This window comes from Phascolarctos cinereus, unplaced genomic scaffold (genome assembly GCF_003287225.1).
Source record: "Phascolarctos cinereus isolate Bilbo 61053 unplaced genomic scaffold, phaCin_HiC Scaffold_7;HRSCAF=346, whole genome shotgun sequence".
Lineage (NCBI taxonomy): Eukaryota > Metazoa > Chordata > Mammalia > Diprotodontia > Phascolarctidae > Phascolarctos > Phascolarctos cinereus.
This window is the reverse complement of record NW_027556180.1, coordinates 12,027,112-12,042,324: the sequence shown is the minus strand read 5'-3', so window position 1 is coordinate 12,042,324 and position 15,213 is coordinate 12,027,112. Positions and strand designations below refer to the sequence as shown.

Genomic DNA, 15,213 nt, shown 5'->3' with positions numbered 1-15,213 from the left:
CATCCATCACTTTTAACCACTGTACAGTGCTGCCTTGTTTAAGCCTTTGTCTCCACGAAACTACCAAGTCTTCACTTTGTGATCACCAGTAAATTAAGAACTCAGGACACTCACTTTTTCTGTGGTGATGTTAGTCTCAGCATCGTGGCGTTTCTGTGTGAAGATGATGTTAAAGACAGCATGGGAGCGGCTGCTGGTCTCATTCATGTTGGTGGCAGCCACCGTCCTATGTGGAAGAAAATGGGAAATGTTAGGAAATTCTAAGCCTTCTTAGCTGGGCTGGCCGTCTGCCATAGACCAGGTAGGGGAAATGTCCATGATGCTGGACAGATCCCAGGGTCCTGGATGGAGAGAGATAGAAGGGGCATTGGAGGCCATTGAGTCCAAGTCCCCTATTTTACAGAGGGAGAAACTGAGGCACAGAAAGGTGATAGAAAGGGGGTAGGGAACAAGCACCTATTAAGTGCCTGCTGTATACCAGGCACTGTGCAAGCACTTTATAAACATTATCTCATTTGATTTTCCCAACAACCCAGTGAGGCAGGTTTTATCATGATCTGATTTTACAGTTGAGGAAACTAACACTAAGAGAGAAATTTGCCCACGGTCATGCAGCTAGTGAGTGTCTGAGGCTGGATCTGAGCTCAGGTCTTCCTATACTGCTTAGCCACCTAGGTGCAGGAAGGTCATGAGCTCACAGAATGAAAGATGTGGCATTGGAAGGACCACCAAGACCAACCCTCTCATTTTACAGATGAGGAAACTGAGGCAGAAGGAGGTTAAATGACTTGTGCAAGGCTACATGGGCCACTATAGATCAATCATCTCCCTGGAGAAATGAAAAAGGAATATACACTAAATCCCATCCATCTACTACCTCACCGCCATGATGGGATAAGGACTCACATGTGCATAATGCTTTAAGACTGGCCAAGTGCTTTACAGACATTATCACCTTCTGTCCCAACAATAGGGTAGGTGCTAATATTTACAGATGAGGCAACTGAGACTCTGAGTCACGGTTGTTAGGGGTAGGATTTGAACCCATGTCTTGCCATCCCTGTGTCTGTCACTATCCACCCTGCCCCCAATTTCCTGCTCCTGCTGAGAGACCAGCCCAAGGATTGCATGGGTCAGGCTAGAGGCAGGAGAAGGGCAGAATCTATCAGGCAGCGGAAGGAGGGGTGTCTGTATCCTCTGCTCTGCAGGATGTCTCCAAGCTGCTCCCCATTGCTTCCTTTCTAGAGCTGTCACAGTAAGAGGCAAGCACGGTGGGGTCTAACAGTGCAATTCTGGAGTGCTGGCACCCCCTGGCCTGGAGAGCTGGGGCTTCATGGGCAGCCCTGGGCAGCCGGAGCATCTGCGTTTGGAGACATTTGCTCTTGGACCTCAGGCTTCTGTTCTGAAGGAACATGACGCACAGGAGACGCAATTTAGCCTCCTTTCCTATCCTTCATTTGTATTTGGAAATTAAGAGAGATTACTTCGATCTGTGATTTTATCAGTATGTAGAACTCCCAGGTGAGGGAATTTCCTCTACCAACACAGGTCTATACCTTTTCTTCCATTTACAATCTTAGGGAACTGACTGGAGTGTGGAGGGTTTAAGTGACTTGTTCCCAGTCACACAGCCAGGTGTGACTCGAACCCACATCTTCCTGATTATAAGGCTGGCTTTCTATCTACTATGCCATGAATATTCTCAGTGGATTTGGGGGATTCATGTCTCCATTAGTTGTTATATGACCTTGGACAAGTTACTTTTCATCTCTGAGACTCAGTTTCTTCCTCTGTCAAATGAAAGGGTAAGTCTAGATGAGATCCTTTTTGGCTCTATCTAGGTGTTCTTGTTCTGCTACCTCCAAGATTAGACATGATTTGGGCTCTCTATGTTCTCTGGCCCCCTGGGAAGACAGATGGATGCTTCAGGGCCATCCTGGGTGCAGGAAGAAGGGATCAGGAGCCAGATCTCCATGGTAACTGGGCCTCATCTGAGAAGCGGGGATGTGGCTGAATAGCAGAGGCTTATCAGGGAAGATGTGATTCATTTCTAAACCATCAAAGGTAAATAATCCAAGCACATCCTTCCCATCCCTTCCTGTATAGCCACCCCCAGGCCAGAGGCAGAGCTAATCAGCAGCCTTGGGCTTCCTTCTGCTAAGGCAATTCACCAAACACTCAGACAGTACCCACCTACTGGGTGCAAGAGGCTGCTAAACCTGGGGAGACAAAGTCAAAAGTGAAGACTCCTTGTCCTCAAGACCTTACATTCTACTGAGGGGGAAATGTGCTCAGGGAAAGTGAATATAAAGTATTGGGGAAGACCCAGATCTGTGAGTTCATTGGCACAGTGAGGAAATTTCCTCTATTAGAGCAGGTCTGTCCCTTCTCTGAATCATAGTCTTAATGGGTTGTTCACAGCCCGGAGGTTAAGTGACCTGCCCAAGGTCACTCCGCTGGTGTGTGTCCGAGGAAGGACTTGAACCCAGGTCTTCCTGGCTCTGAGATCACCTCGCCATCCACTACAGCAAAGTGCTGCTCCATAAATACACACCAAATACAAACTAGCTGGGGGGTGGGTGTGGGAGGGGATTAAAAAATCGAGGAAAGCCTCTCACAGAAGGATGCACTTTAGCTGAGACTTGAAGGGAGGCAGTAGGTGAGGTAGGGTATGTATCTACCTTCCAGGAAGTCCTAGGTGAGAAGGCTAAGCACCTCAGGAATGGGGGACAGCCTTTGTATAGGGGGGGTAGATGCCATTTATGAGAGGAATCAGACCGTGAAAGGCTTTCACAGCCAAGTGGGATTTTTGACTTAGAGGCGATACGGATCCAGTGAAGCTTCTTGAGTAGGGCAGAGACATGTTCAGACTGTGCTTTAGGATCTCAATTTGGCATCTGTGTGAAGGACTGATGGTAGAGGCTGCCCTGGCTGGCTTCCCCAGAGGGACAGGCTACTGCCTCTCTCTCCTGGCCTGGATGAAGTACAGACGTTTGGGCTTAACCTGATTGTCATCCGGGACAGCCTGACTCAGCGTTTGCCACAGTGACTCCAGGCAAATGTAAGTGTCTTGAGGGCAGGGGCTAGTTCATTTTTTGTATTCCCAGCACCCAGTCCAGCATTGATCACCTGACTAGGGATCAATGAATGAGTGATGACTTGAATGGCTTCTACTTGGTGATTCCTGTGTTGATGGTGGCAGCATGAGGGGGAGGCAGTGTCGAGCAGAGGGTCCCCACTGCACAAAGGAAGCACAGAATGTCACAGGGTGGGAGAGCTGGAAGAGACCTCAGTGGCCTCTTGTCCAGCCCACACAGACACAGCTGAGTGGCCCTGCAGCCTTGTGGAAGACCTCCAAGGAGGCAGAGGCCACCCTTTCCAAGCCATGGCCGCCCAATGCCAGACAACTCTCATCGCTAAGATTTCCCCGACCTTCAGCCTAAACTGGCATCTTTACGAGTGCCACTCACTCGCTCCACTGCTCCTGGGCCTGTGCTTTGGAGCCAAGCAAAACAAAGCTTCCAAATGCTATCCTTTCAAATCCTTCAAGACAGCCAAGTGGGGCTCCCGAGTCTTCTCTGGGCTAAACATTCCCAGTGCCTTTAATGAATCTTTGTGCGACATGAATGTGCTACCAGCCTCCTAGTGTCTAGCACCTGTGTTAGGAGCCTAGAACTCTTCAGCTCCAGGCTGGGCACTCAGAACAGAGTCAGAGGTTGAGCTTGTTCAGAGGTCTTCATTGTTGTCTGGGTTCCTGGCTCTGGTACTTCCAAGGCTCTCTGAGCCTCAGTCTTAGAACTTCTCACTTGCACTGCCTATCTCCAGAGCCGCTGTGGGCATGAAAGCAGCTAGGATGATCAGAACAGTGACCCTCTTTTACAGGACAATCCCTGAATGGCCAGGACTTTCAGCAATGGTATCCTTAAGCTAAATGCTCAGAGAACACTCTGTATTCTGAAGGGGCCACACTGATACATGCCTGAGGAAGATATCTTATCCACCAGAGCTGGGCATACCTGCTGGCCATCATTGGCTGAATCCTGAACTTTGGGCTCAAGTAGAGGATGAGCAAAGACTGGAAAAAATTCTCCCACCTCCCGCTGCAGCTGGCCCATGGTAGCGGAGGGCAGCCAGGCTGGGAGATGGAGAACTGAATCAAACTCCTAGGGGTTCTTTGAAAAGGAAAAGAGGCTGGCTTAGTGCCCAGAGTCTGCAGCAGCCCTGGAGAAAGGAGCATTGAGGTGAATTCCCAGTGAGGGTCACCGACCAGGCTCCTGCAGCCAGCTGGCAGGGGCTGAGTTTATTCAATGAGGCTAGGAAACTGGGGAGGGAGAGGTCCCTCCATTGAAGCCAGCAGCAGCCTTTTCATATCCCAAGGCTGTTGGCCTCAGTGGGGTAGCTCTTTCCCACAGAACCAGCACTCAAGCTCGTCAGTAGGACCCTGGGTTTAAAGATGAGAAATGGTCAGCTGGGACTGGGAAGGCCATCCCAGAGAAGGAGAAGGAGAGCTGGTCCAAATAACCAGAAGATCTGGGTTCCAGCCTTGGTGACAGCACTTCTTAGCCGTGGGAGCTTGGGCAAGATACTTAACCTCTGAGCCGCCGCTTACTCAGCTATAATTTGGGCCAATTCATACCTACCTCATCGCTGGGAGGAATGAATGTGGCAATGTTCAGGAAAGCATAATGACAATGATGATGGTGGCAGCAGCCAGGAGGAGCGGTGGATAAATAGCTGGACCTGGAGCCAGGAAGATCCACATTCGAATTTGGCCTCAGACACTTATTAGACATGTGACTCCGGGAAAATCATGCAACCCTGTTTGCCTCAGTTTCCTCAACTATAAAATAGAGATGATAATAGCATCCACCTCTCAAGGTTGTTGTGAGGGTAAATGAAGTAAGATTGGTGAAATGCTTTATAAATCTTAAAGTGCTAGCTATTATTAATATTGTTTCAAGAGTGATCTAACGTTCTCAAAGCTTTGCACAGCCACGAATCTATCTGAGCTTTGTTATAATCCTGCATTTGCAAACTGAAAATTACCAGTGGCAACTCCCAGTTCTCTTGAGGTTTAAGATTTGCAAAGTACTTTCCTCACAACAGTCGTCTAAGAAAGGTGGTGCTGGCATGGCCATCCTCATTTTACAAATGAGGAAACTGAGGAGGCCCAGAGATGGGGCAGGTCACAGAGCTCTTGCCACTGACTGCCTGAGGCTGCCTTTCCACAGCTAAATCCAGCCTATTCTCCTCTCCTATACCACTTTCTAGCTGAAGAAGGGATGGAGGTGAAGGGATTTGCATGGGAGCACACAACTGGTTACTAGCACATTTGGTCTGATCCTAACCTATGATTTTATCAGCAGCAGCAGCAGGAATTTTCAATGTTGAAACTCCTGCCAGTGACCATCAGTTACTGCTGTGACTGTTGTCTAAGATTTTGGAATACTGAGAGAGTAAGTGATTTGCCCAGGATTGTGCATTCTGGGTGTCAGAAGAGGGATTCAAAGTGGTGTCTTCATGATCCCACAGCCAGCCTTCTACATGAGTCTGCCCTTCTAGTCAGGACAAAGTCCAGGTCTCTTGGCTTACAGTCAAGTACTCTTCTCGTTGTCCCGTGCTACCCTTCAGGGAAATGTTTGCTGTGGTCACCGAGGGTCAGGGATCACAAGGGCCCCAGCTTGGCCTCTTCTACCACTGGGACGGTCTTACAGATCACAGCAGCCTGCACAGGGGTGTACTGGAGCCATCTCTAACCCCGTCCTCCTGAGGTCCAGTGTTAGAATGTCTGTGTGAGCATTTACAGCTCAAAAAACAACAAATGCTCCAACCCCAGACTTGATATATTGTTCTGTTAATTGTATAGACTCAAGAGATGGGGGAAATGTTCCTAGTGCAATTTAATTTAAAAGTGTGTCGCATACATTTTGCCCTCCCCATGGAGCTGATTGTTAAACCCTCATCTTGGATCTAGAGCCGGCTCGTGGACCACCAAGCTCAACTTCCTCATTCTACAGAAGAGAAAACAGGCACAGGGGATGTTAAGTGGTGACTTCCCTAAGGTTACACAGCTACCACATATCTGAGGCAGAATAGGAACCGGGGTCCTCCTGACTCCCAGCCCACTGCCCTCTCCCCTGAGGTGACATACAACCCCAAGTGGTAAATCAGCATCAGCGATGTTAATAACAGTACCTGGCATACATTAGGTGCTTAAGAAATGATTGTTGAATGAATGAATGAATGTCACTTTATATGATGCTGAAAGAGTGTCAAAGTGAAAGCAGTATCATGCCCACTTTACAGGTGAGGAAAATGGGGACCAGGGTCAGACAGCTGCTCTGAGAGAGGCAGGATGGCATTGTGAGTAGAGAACTGGGCTTGGATTCAGGGAAACCTGAAATCAAGTCCTACCTCAGGCCTCACTGTCTCTGTGATCTTGGACAGGTCACAACCTCTTTATAACTCAGTTTCCTCACTTGTAAAATGAGAGAGATGGACATGATGACTCCTGGTTCCTTCTAGCATTAAAGCTATATGGTATTATGCACTGCATCGAAGTCTAGGAGTGGGATTTGAGCCACAGTCCTCCTGTTCTTGGACTACTCACACCTCTCATCTATCTAGTACAATTCATAGAAGACTCATTACAGCTGTGTTCACAGCACTTTCCCAAGCATCTCAGCTGACTGTCATGATGACCATCCCTTAACCTCTGCTTCAGTTTTGTCATCTGTCAGATAAGAGGGTTTGGACATGTGAAGTAGACAGGGCAGGGATGGCAACCTCCACAAGAGAGACGAGGGAATTATGACAGAGCCAGGAGCACAACCTGGGGTGGGGTTTCTCTGAATTTCAGGACTTTTTTCTCCTCTCTTCACTAAATCAGATTCCTTAGAGATGGAGGGGAAGGCGGCCAGAAGGAAAGAGAAATGAATAATTGAGTCTAAGGAGAGCAGGCTTCCCCTCACACACACCTAGCTTTGTTTCCAGAGTCCATTAGATCTTGAATGTCATTGTAGGAGGTGACGGCCAGCTTGGAGAGGTCTTCCACATATGGGCCCATGAGGGGGTGCTCCCTCACTCGAAGGTTGCCCTTGTTTTTGGGGTTCAGGAGATCCCGGACTCGCTCACAGTAAATCTCCATGTAGCTGACCTACAGGACAGGGAGGTCAAAAAGAGGCCATTGGTGAGAGGTGGGATGTGGAGGTCCTAGGCATCATCCCAGAAGGACGCATTGAGGTCCTGTTCTATGACTGGGTCCCACACCAGGATTACTGAAGACTGGGAGAGAAGTATACTTGTTACTATCATGAAATAAGTGTGTTTGGGATTCCAGTCCACTTTGCTGAGACTATGATATCCTGAGCCCCATCTGCGTATGTGGAGTATGGGTTGGGTACTTTGGGCAGAGGGAGAAAAGGAGGTGATCTGGCTCCTACCTGCTTTTCTGGTCTCACTGTCCACTACTGCCATGCATGTGTCCTATTCACCTAGCTAGGCTACTTCCCTCACCATCTGGCAAGCATTCCTTGGGCTTCCCCACCTCCACAACTTTGTTCACTAGGTTCTTATTCCAGATCCAGCAGAACACTTCCTTCAGGAAGCCTTCCATGATCCCCCTCCCCTTCCCCAGCTGGCTGCATTCCCAATAACTGTGTCTGTACTTCCAGAGCACTTCATGCCTCTCTCTGGGCACTTCACATGTTCTGTTCCTGTCTAGTGATCTGTGCGCTTGTCTGACCTCTCTTGCTAGCTTGGAAGCTGGTCAAGAGCAGGGTGTCTTTTTCATCTTCCCGACACAGGATCTTGCCCACAGTGGAAACTCAACAAATGTTTCTTATATGAATGTGCGAGTGAATGAATAAATAATAATAAATAGGGCATGAAATCAACTGGCCTTTTCTTCAATCATATTCAGAGGTCAAACAAAAGCTATAACAAGGTGAAGCAACTGGAATTTTGCCCTAGGGCACTGACCCCCTAAGGGGTGTGCCAATATACTTTCTCCTTGTCTCCATCCCAGAGATTCAGGTTCTCTGGCCAGAATTTTGCGCCACCATAAGTACTCTGTCCTTCTTTCTACATACTCCCCACCCCCTATTGCCCAGTGTGGTTCTATCCAACTATCCTTTGTCAAAGAGCCCTTTCCTCTGCACCCTTCACTTTCTCTGTGTATGAAATAGAACCATTACTATCCCATCCCTCTCCTGGGGCTCACTTTCCCCCAGAGGGTGCCACACCTTCACCTGACTCTTCTTGCCTCTTTTCCACACCACCCCTCTCTCTACCCCAATCCCCACTCCTGGGAATTGGCCAGAATGACTAGACCCAACCGGGAGAAAAATTGTCCTTTGTCCCACCCTCATTCTTCATCATCTCTCCCCTCTTTACCCACCCCCCCCGATGGTCCTAATCTGTCACCTCTTCCTCTCTGCCCCATCCAAGGCATTGTTCTGGTCAGGGGAATGCACCCAATTGGGACAAACTGTCCTCAGCCTCTTCCCCATTGGGTTGTCAGGGCAGACTTAGAATCAGAGGGTATTTTCCTCCCCTCTGATCCTTTGCTCAGGAAGACCAACCCAACCCTCCTCCACCAAGCATTGTTTACACAATTCCTTGTTATGATTCTACTCTATGGAATTCTATGTTATTTTCAAGCCAAGCTCAGATCTTTTCAGGCCCCTGCACCCCGGCCACCCTAACGGAGAAGGGCATCTTTACCTCTACTGAGTAGGACATGTTATCATTCGTTGTGTCATTGATTCGGGAGAAGAGGTCCTCACAGAGCTGTAGAGGAGAGAGAGAGAGAGAGAGAGAGAGAGAGAGAGAGAGAGAGAGAGAGAGAGGAGAGAGAGAGAGAGAGAGAGAGATCAGTCTCATTCCTTCTGTTTCTTCAGTATTAGTACCCATAGTTCTGCGTGTTCATCTGGGGTGGGGGGTGAAGCACTCCAGTATACAACGAAGACCCCTGAGGCTTTCCAGATCTTTGATCATTGCCAAAGTCAATGGAATCCTCACTCTGCAACCCATCATTGTCTACAGATCACACACACTGACACACAGTTCCCCTTCTCCTCACGTTCCTAACCTTTTAAAGCCCAAATTCAAGAGTCCCTCACACAGAGATGATGGATACAGTAACTGCTTCTTTAACAGGCAATAGAATCCTGGGGAGTTGTAGTTTAACCATCATCTGGAAAGAGTAAATTGTGATGGTAAAACACCCCTGAGGAAAAATACACAAAAATCCCAAATGATCCTCGATGTGGGGGTTTTAAGGATGACATCTCATGTCTAGCTTATATGGAGACTGACTCAGGCTAAGTATGCATTAGTTGTCAATCATCCTCACCTTCTCCAACTGCTACTGGATAATTTCCTTATTAATTCTTCACCCAGGTTCTAAGGCAATCAAGGGGACTCTTCTGATATTTTCTCATAAATAGAAATGCACACATACACACTCTCCTTCATTAGTTAATTAGTACTGAGCTCCTATCTCAGTTTATTAATATATCAGAAACAGGTTGTTGTTTGTTTTTTGTTTACATAAACACCTGCTATTTCTCTTTTTAAATCTCAAATCCTACATTCTCAATGACTAAAACAATGAAAGTGTTCCTGCTAATACAATGTGTTAAAGTAGTAACAAATGCAGGAGGGAGGGAAAGCACTTATGATGTATCACAGAGGATAAAGTTCATAGCTAGAGTTGTTCTATGTTCTTCAAAAGCAGAGGAAAGAAATGTGGAATAGAAAACTCTCACTGATTCCTCCTCGACTCTAGAAACAGTTCTCTCAGGACAGTAATTCAAATCTTTCAGGAATTCTTTTCATAATATTTCTTCACAAAATGAGAGCTAAATAAAGTTTTCTCAAAATATCTCTTCATAGGACAAGAGAAGAAAATAACATGTTAGAGGAACTGTGAGAAAATAGGCACACTAGGGCACTGTGGGTGGGGCTGTGAATTGGTCCAGTTATTTTGGAAAATCATAAATATGCCCCCAAAATAACTGAAATGTCCATGCTTTGACCCAGCCATACCACTAACATTCTGTCTATGCTCCACAGAAATCAAAGAAAGAGGAAAAAGACATAAATGTACAAAAATATTTGTAGCAGCAATTTTTGTGGCAGTCAAAATTGGAAACTAAAGGGGTGTCCTATTGGGGAATGGCTAAACGCATTGTGGTAGAATATAAAGAAATGTTGGTGTACAATAAGAAATAGAGGATGGACAGTTTGAAAGGAAACTGGAAAGACCTTTATGAACTGATGCAGAAGTGAGCACAACTAGGATAATAATGTAAGTGACTATAACAATATTCTAGAGAAAAAATAAAAAACTTTGGAAGGCTCCAGGACTCTGATCAATGCAATAGCAGTAAACCAGGAGTCCTAAAGAGTGGAAGTCAAACACATTGTTTACCTCCTGACAAGGAGAAGAACTTTAAACCCAGAAGAGAAATACATTTGTGGACATACCCATTATGGGAATTTATATTGCTGGATGATGCAGCTGTGCATTGAGAGATTTATCTCTTTTTTTTGCTCAACTGGAGAGAAGTATTGGGAGGGACAGATTGATTAATAAACAAATAAATAAGTAAAATTTAAATTATTGCTCTCAAGATTCTCCTTGACAGTTGACTGAGTCTCTCAGGACAAAATTCTCTAAGTCCTCTCTCTGTGCCTCACAGTCCCTCAAACCAGGAGAGTTAATTTTTTTGTGACTGAGGGTTAAACTTTAATTTCCTAAGATTCTGTTCTCATTTTTAAAAATGAAATTTTGTTTTTATTTCCCCTGAATTTTCCCCTGCCTATTCCCTCTTAAGGACACAGGAACAGTAACATGTGAACAGTAACACAGTCTCTGTGTTAGGGGCTATTAAAGCTGGGATCACACCTAGTTTTAGCTTTTTTTGTCTGACTTGATTCTACATTTCCTAGAGATCATTTTCTCTAATCAAGACATGGTTAGATTGCTTTTTGAATTTAAGTTGATTTTACGACTTTGATTCTTATCACTTTTTTAAAAAAATTGTAGATTCCTTTAGTATCCCACCCTGACCTCCTTATCTTCATTCTCATCCTGGCCACACTTACCTGTGGGATAATGCCCTGCTGATCTTTCTCCTGCTTCCCCATCATGGTATAGGATTTTCCAGCACCAGTTTGCCCATAGGCAAAGATGCAGACATTGTAGCCTTCAAAGGCATGTTGCAGCATCTCTTCCCCAATGTCTCGGTAGACTTGCTTCTGTGACGCATAGTTGATGTCTTCAGGCTGGGAAAGAAAAGGAAGATGTGAACACACATAAGAGGAATGAAGGGGGAGGAAGGCAGGGGACAGAACATGGCCACGGATTTAGAGCTGAGAGATACCTTGAGGGTCATCTGGTCTGATCCTCTCATTTGATAGTTGAAGGAGCAGAGAGGATCAGAGAGATTATATAACCTGGCCAAAGTAACACAGGAAGCAGTAAGTAGTAAGCAGAGTTAGGAGGAAGGAAAATACTCTGGGAGATCTTCAGCTTTGATGCTGCAGATTGTCACTATATTGGCTACAGATCATAACCTCTTCATACTTTTCTACGGGGGATTTTCATCCATCTGTGAATTAATGAAGGATCTGTGATCTTATCATCACAGAGAGTTCATCATGGAAGGTCATCAAATCACATTAGTTAGATCATAAAGTTGTGAATCATGGGAATCCCCACAATCTGGAAAGAATGAACACTTTTCACCTTGGAGAGATACAGGGTGGGTTTAAGAGGATTGCAAGCCAATAGTGGTGTGAATGATAGCATCTGGGAAACATGGTCAGAAAGGAAGGTGGGTATGATATCCCACCTCCACTGCTTGCTGCCTCTGTGATCTTGGACAGAGCATCTCACTTCCCTGGGTCATAGCTTCCTTCTTTATAAATGTGAGGATGGTCTTTGAGGTCACTCCCAGCTCTAGATTTATGGTTCAAGTACTCAGAATGAATAATGACTGACGGACAGCCCTGAGAACAGCATTGAGACCCGTGAGATGACAAAGATTTAGGAGGTCCCCAATTCCTTTGGCCAGATCCTCTCTGGAGGACCTTGGGGAGATTATGGACAAGAAGCATGCAGGATGGGAAGGCATCTGTCCCACTGGGGGGAGAACCCATACTGATGAGATCATTTTGATAGGAGTAAGCTCCTTAAGGCTAGGGACTGTTCCATTTTTGTCTTCCCATCTCTGGTCCCTGGCATAGTGCTTGGCCCATAGAAGGTAATTAATAAATGATTGTTAATTGTTGCGGTATCTCAAGCAACCTTCTTCAGTATTATTTGCCTTTGATTTGATCTAAGGAATAAATAATTCAAATCATAGCATAAATAAAAAGAGTAAACTGCCCTAGATCATCCTGTGACCAATTCCAGACCAGCGTGATATTAAGAGGTCAGCTGGCATTAGGAGGCATAGTTGTTTGTACACAGTTGTTGGGCCATGATCTATCAACTCATGTTCTGGCTCTCCCAGGCAAAAATTTCACCAAACCACCCTCCTCCCCTGACAATTTATACCAAAAAAACCCTTTCCTGGCTCACACAGAAAATGCAGGGTTTGTCCACAAGTAGTTTTATTTATGCATTCAGTCATTCCCAAGTTTGTAGATGACCCCCTTTATGCCTTGGGGCTGCTTGGCTTCTCTGTCTTCCCTGCTATATATCTGATGCCCAAACTTTCGGGGTGTTTCTTCCAAAGAGCAGGCAATTAGGGAAGCTGCTCATTCCCCCTATCTTGACAGCTCACATTTTTTCACAGGTGTTTGTGCTTACCGTGGTATGGGACCAGTAGGAATAGTCAAAGCTGAAGCTTTTGGGTGTTTCCTTGGGCTGTTTTGGATTGACAATGGCTGGAAAGCAAAAAAAAAAAAAATAAGCATAAGGTAATGAAGCTGTTGGCTGGTGGTGGGGTGAATGCCTATGATTATGGTGCACCATCTTTAGAGCAGCCAACAAGAGCTTTGCCCTGGTCTGGAAAAATTGGTTTTTAAGACCAGGTGCTCTAACACCAAATGCTGAAATATTTCTGCTGTCACACTGTTTCAGGTGCCAATAGTATCTCTCCAGGTGGGTGTCCTGCAAACAGTTCCAACAACATATCCCAAATAAAACTTATTTTCTCTCCCCTAACCCCAAACATTCTTCTTCTGGCTTTACTATTTCTATCTCTGCTATCATCACTCACTTTGTGACTATAAAAATGGAAAGTGGGGAGGGAGCTTTCACACTTTTCTCTGGGAGGGAGTCATGAAGAAAGGAGAGAAAAGTTTGAACATCCAACAGTATGATGTTTTGATTCTTACTGGGGAAAATTTCACATATTGGAATGGCCATCATGATTCACAGATGTCTGAAGGAAAGAAATGGATGGATAGATAGATAGACAGATAGATAGACAGATAGATAGACAGACAGACAGACAGATAGATAGACAGACAGACAGACAGACAGACAGACAGATAGATAGATAGATAGATAGACAGACAGACAGACAGATAGATAGACAGATAGATAGATAGAAAGATAGATGATAGTTTAGTTAGTTGATAGGTAGATGAGAGAGAGAGAGAGAGAGAGAGAGAGAGAGAGAGAGAGAGAGAGAGTATATAAAAGAGAGAAAGATAATAGAGAGATAAATAGATACTAGCCAGGTACAGCATGTGCTTACTATGTACCCGGCACCAAAGTGAGGTGGCATCTCTGGCAGATGGGCTCACAGCCTCCCCACCAAGAAGTTGGAGATTGATAGCAATTGTGCCATGCCAGGAAGCTTGGACTAGCAGACCCATGCTGGGTCAGAGCATATCTGTGGTCTTGTAGTTACTTCTGGACACTACATTTTAGGAAGCATATTGCTAATCTGGAGAAGGTCTGGAGGAGAGCCAACAAGGCGATGAAGAGCCTTCAATTCATGCCATGTAAGAGGAGATTGAAAGATCTGGGGAGGTTTGACTTGGAAAAAGGAAAACTTAGAGGGATGTGATAGCTGTGTTCAAGTCTTTGAAAGGCTATCATGTGAAGAAGGGATTATCTTGGTTCTGAATAGGCCCAGAGGGCAGGACCCAGGACCAGTGGTGGAAGTCCTAGAGGCAGGTTTCAACTTGGTGTAAGGAAGTTTCCTGATAATGAGAAGGGAATGGGCTGGGGATGGGGAGAGGGTGGATGGCGGGTGGTAGATCTCCCTTGCCAGAGAGTTTCATTCAGAGGGGATGTTACCGAAAGGGTTCTTCTGAGGGCACAGGCTGGCCCAGATGGTCTCTGAGGTCCCTTCCCGCTCTGATGTTCTGTGATTCTTTGGCCTCAAAGGGCCCTTCTATAATCCTATGTTTCTCCTTTAGAATATAAATCAGTATGTCCAGAATGAAGAGGGATGCAAAGGATCCTCAAAATTCTTCCACTGAGTCTCTTTGCTTTCCCTGGCAGAGTCCCCTTTGATGCTCAACCTCATGCCAAGGCAATTTGTCTTCCTGTTCCACAGGTTTAGCTGAGTCTAATAATATCTGGCCTATCTGAAATCAAATGCCCATTGTGCATGACCTAGAATGAGGCTGACAAAAGGGAGCAGGCAGGATGGACTTTAGAGAGGACACTCTTTCCAGCTTTTTCTCTTGTTCTTTCCTCCATCTCCGCCCTACCTAGCAGTGCTCTGATTGCTGCCAGCTGTTCATGTAGACCCATGGTAGTGGGTCAGCTGATTCTCTGGTCTGGAGCCTCAGACCTAAAAAAACTGTCAGCAGCCACACCATGTTGGGGGGAACTCAGACACGTGGCCAGCTTTCACCCTTTCTGACAACAGTCAGAAAGTCTCTCCATAAGCCTCTTCTCCCCATGAAACATAAAACCAGTCCTTTAACTTTTCTCCATTTGAATTTCATTCTGGGATCATAGATTTAGAGCTAGAAGAGGCCTTGGAGGTCATCTGAGTTTAACCCTCTCCATGGCCAATGAGGAAACAGGCTGAGCAAGGTAAAGGTGTTCATTCATTCATTCATTCATTCATTCATTCATTCATCCATCCATCCACCCATCCATCCATCGATCCATCCATTCATTCATCATCATCCATCCATCCATCCATTCATTCATTCATTCATTCATCATCCATCTATCATCCATCCATCCATCCATCCATCCATCCATCCATCCATCCATCCATTCATTCA

At 45.8% G+C, this 15,213-nt stretch overlaps 1 protein-coding gene across 1 annotated transcript in view; it reads right to left on the bottom strand.

The window, feature by feature from the left end:
* The window catches only part of KIF1A (kinesin family member 1A), a 198,710-nt gene that overhangs the window by 119,741 nt on the left and 63,756 nt on the right, over positions 1–15,213 (bottom strand). The window contains 5 exon segments of the mRNA XM_078147217.1: positions 115–226; positions 6,978–7,156; positions 8,725–8,790; positions 11,113–11,292; positions 12,824–12,900. Coding sequence (XP_078003343.1) covers positions 115–226; positions 6,978–7,156; positions 8,725–8,790; positions 11,113–11,292; positions 12,824–12,900 — 614 coding nt within the window.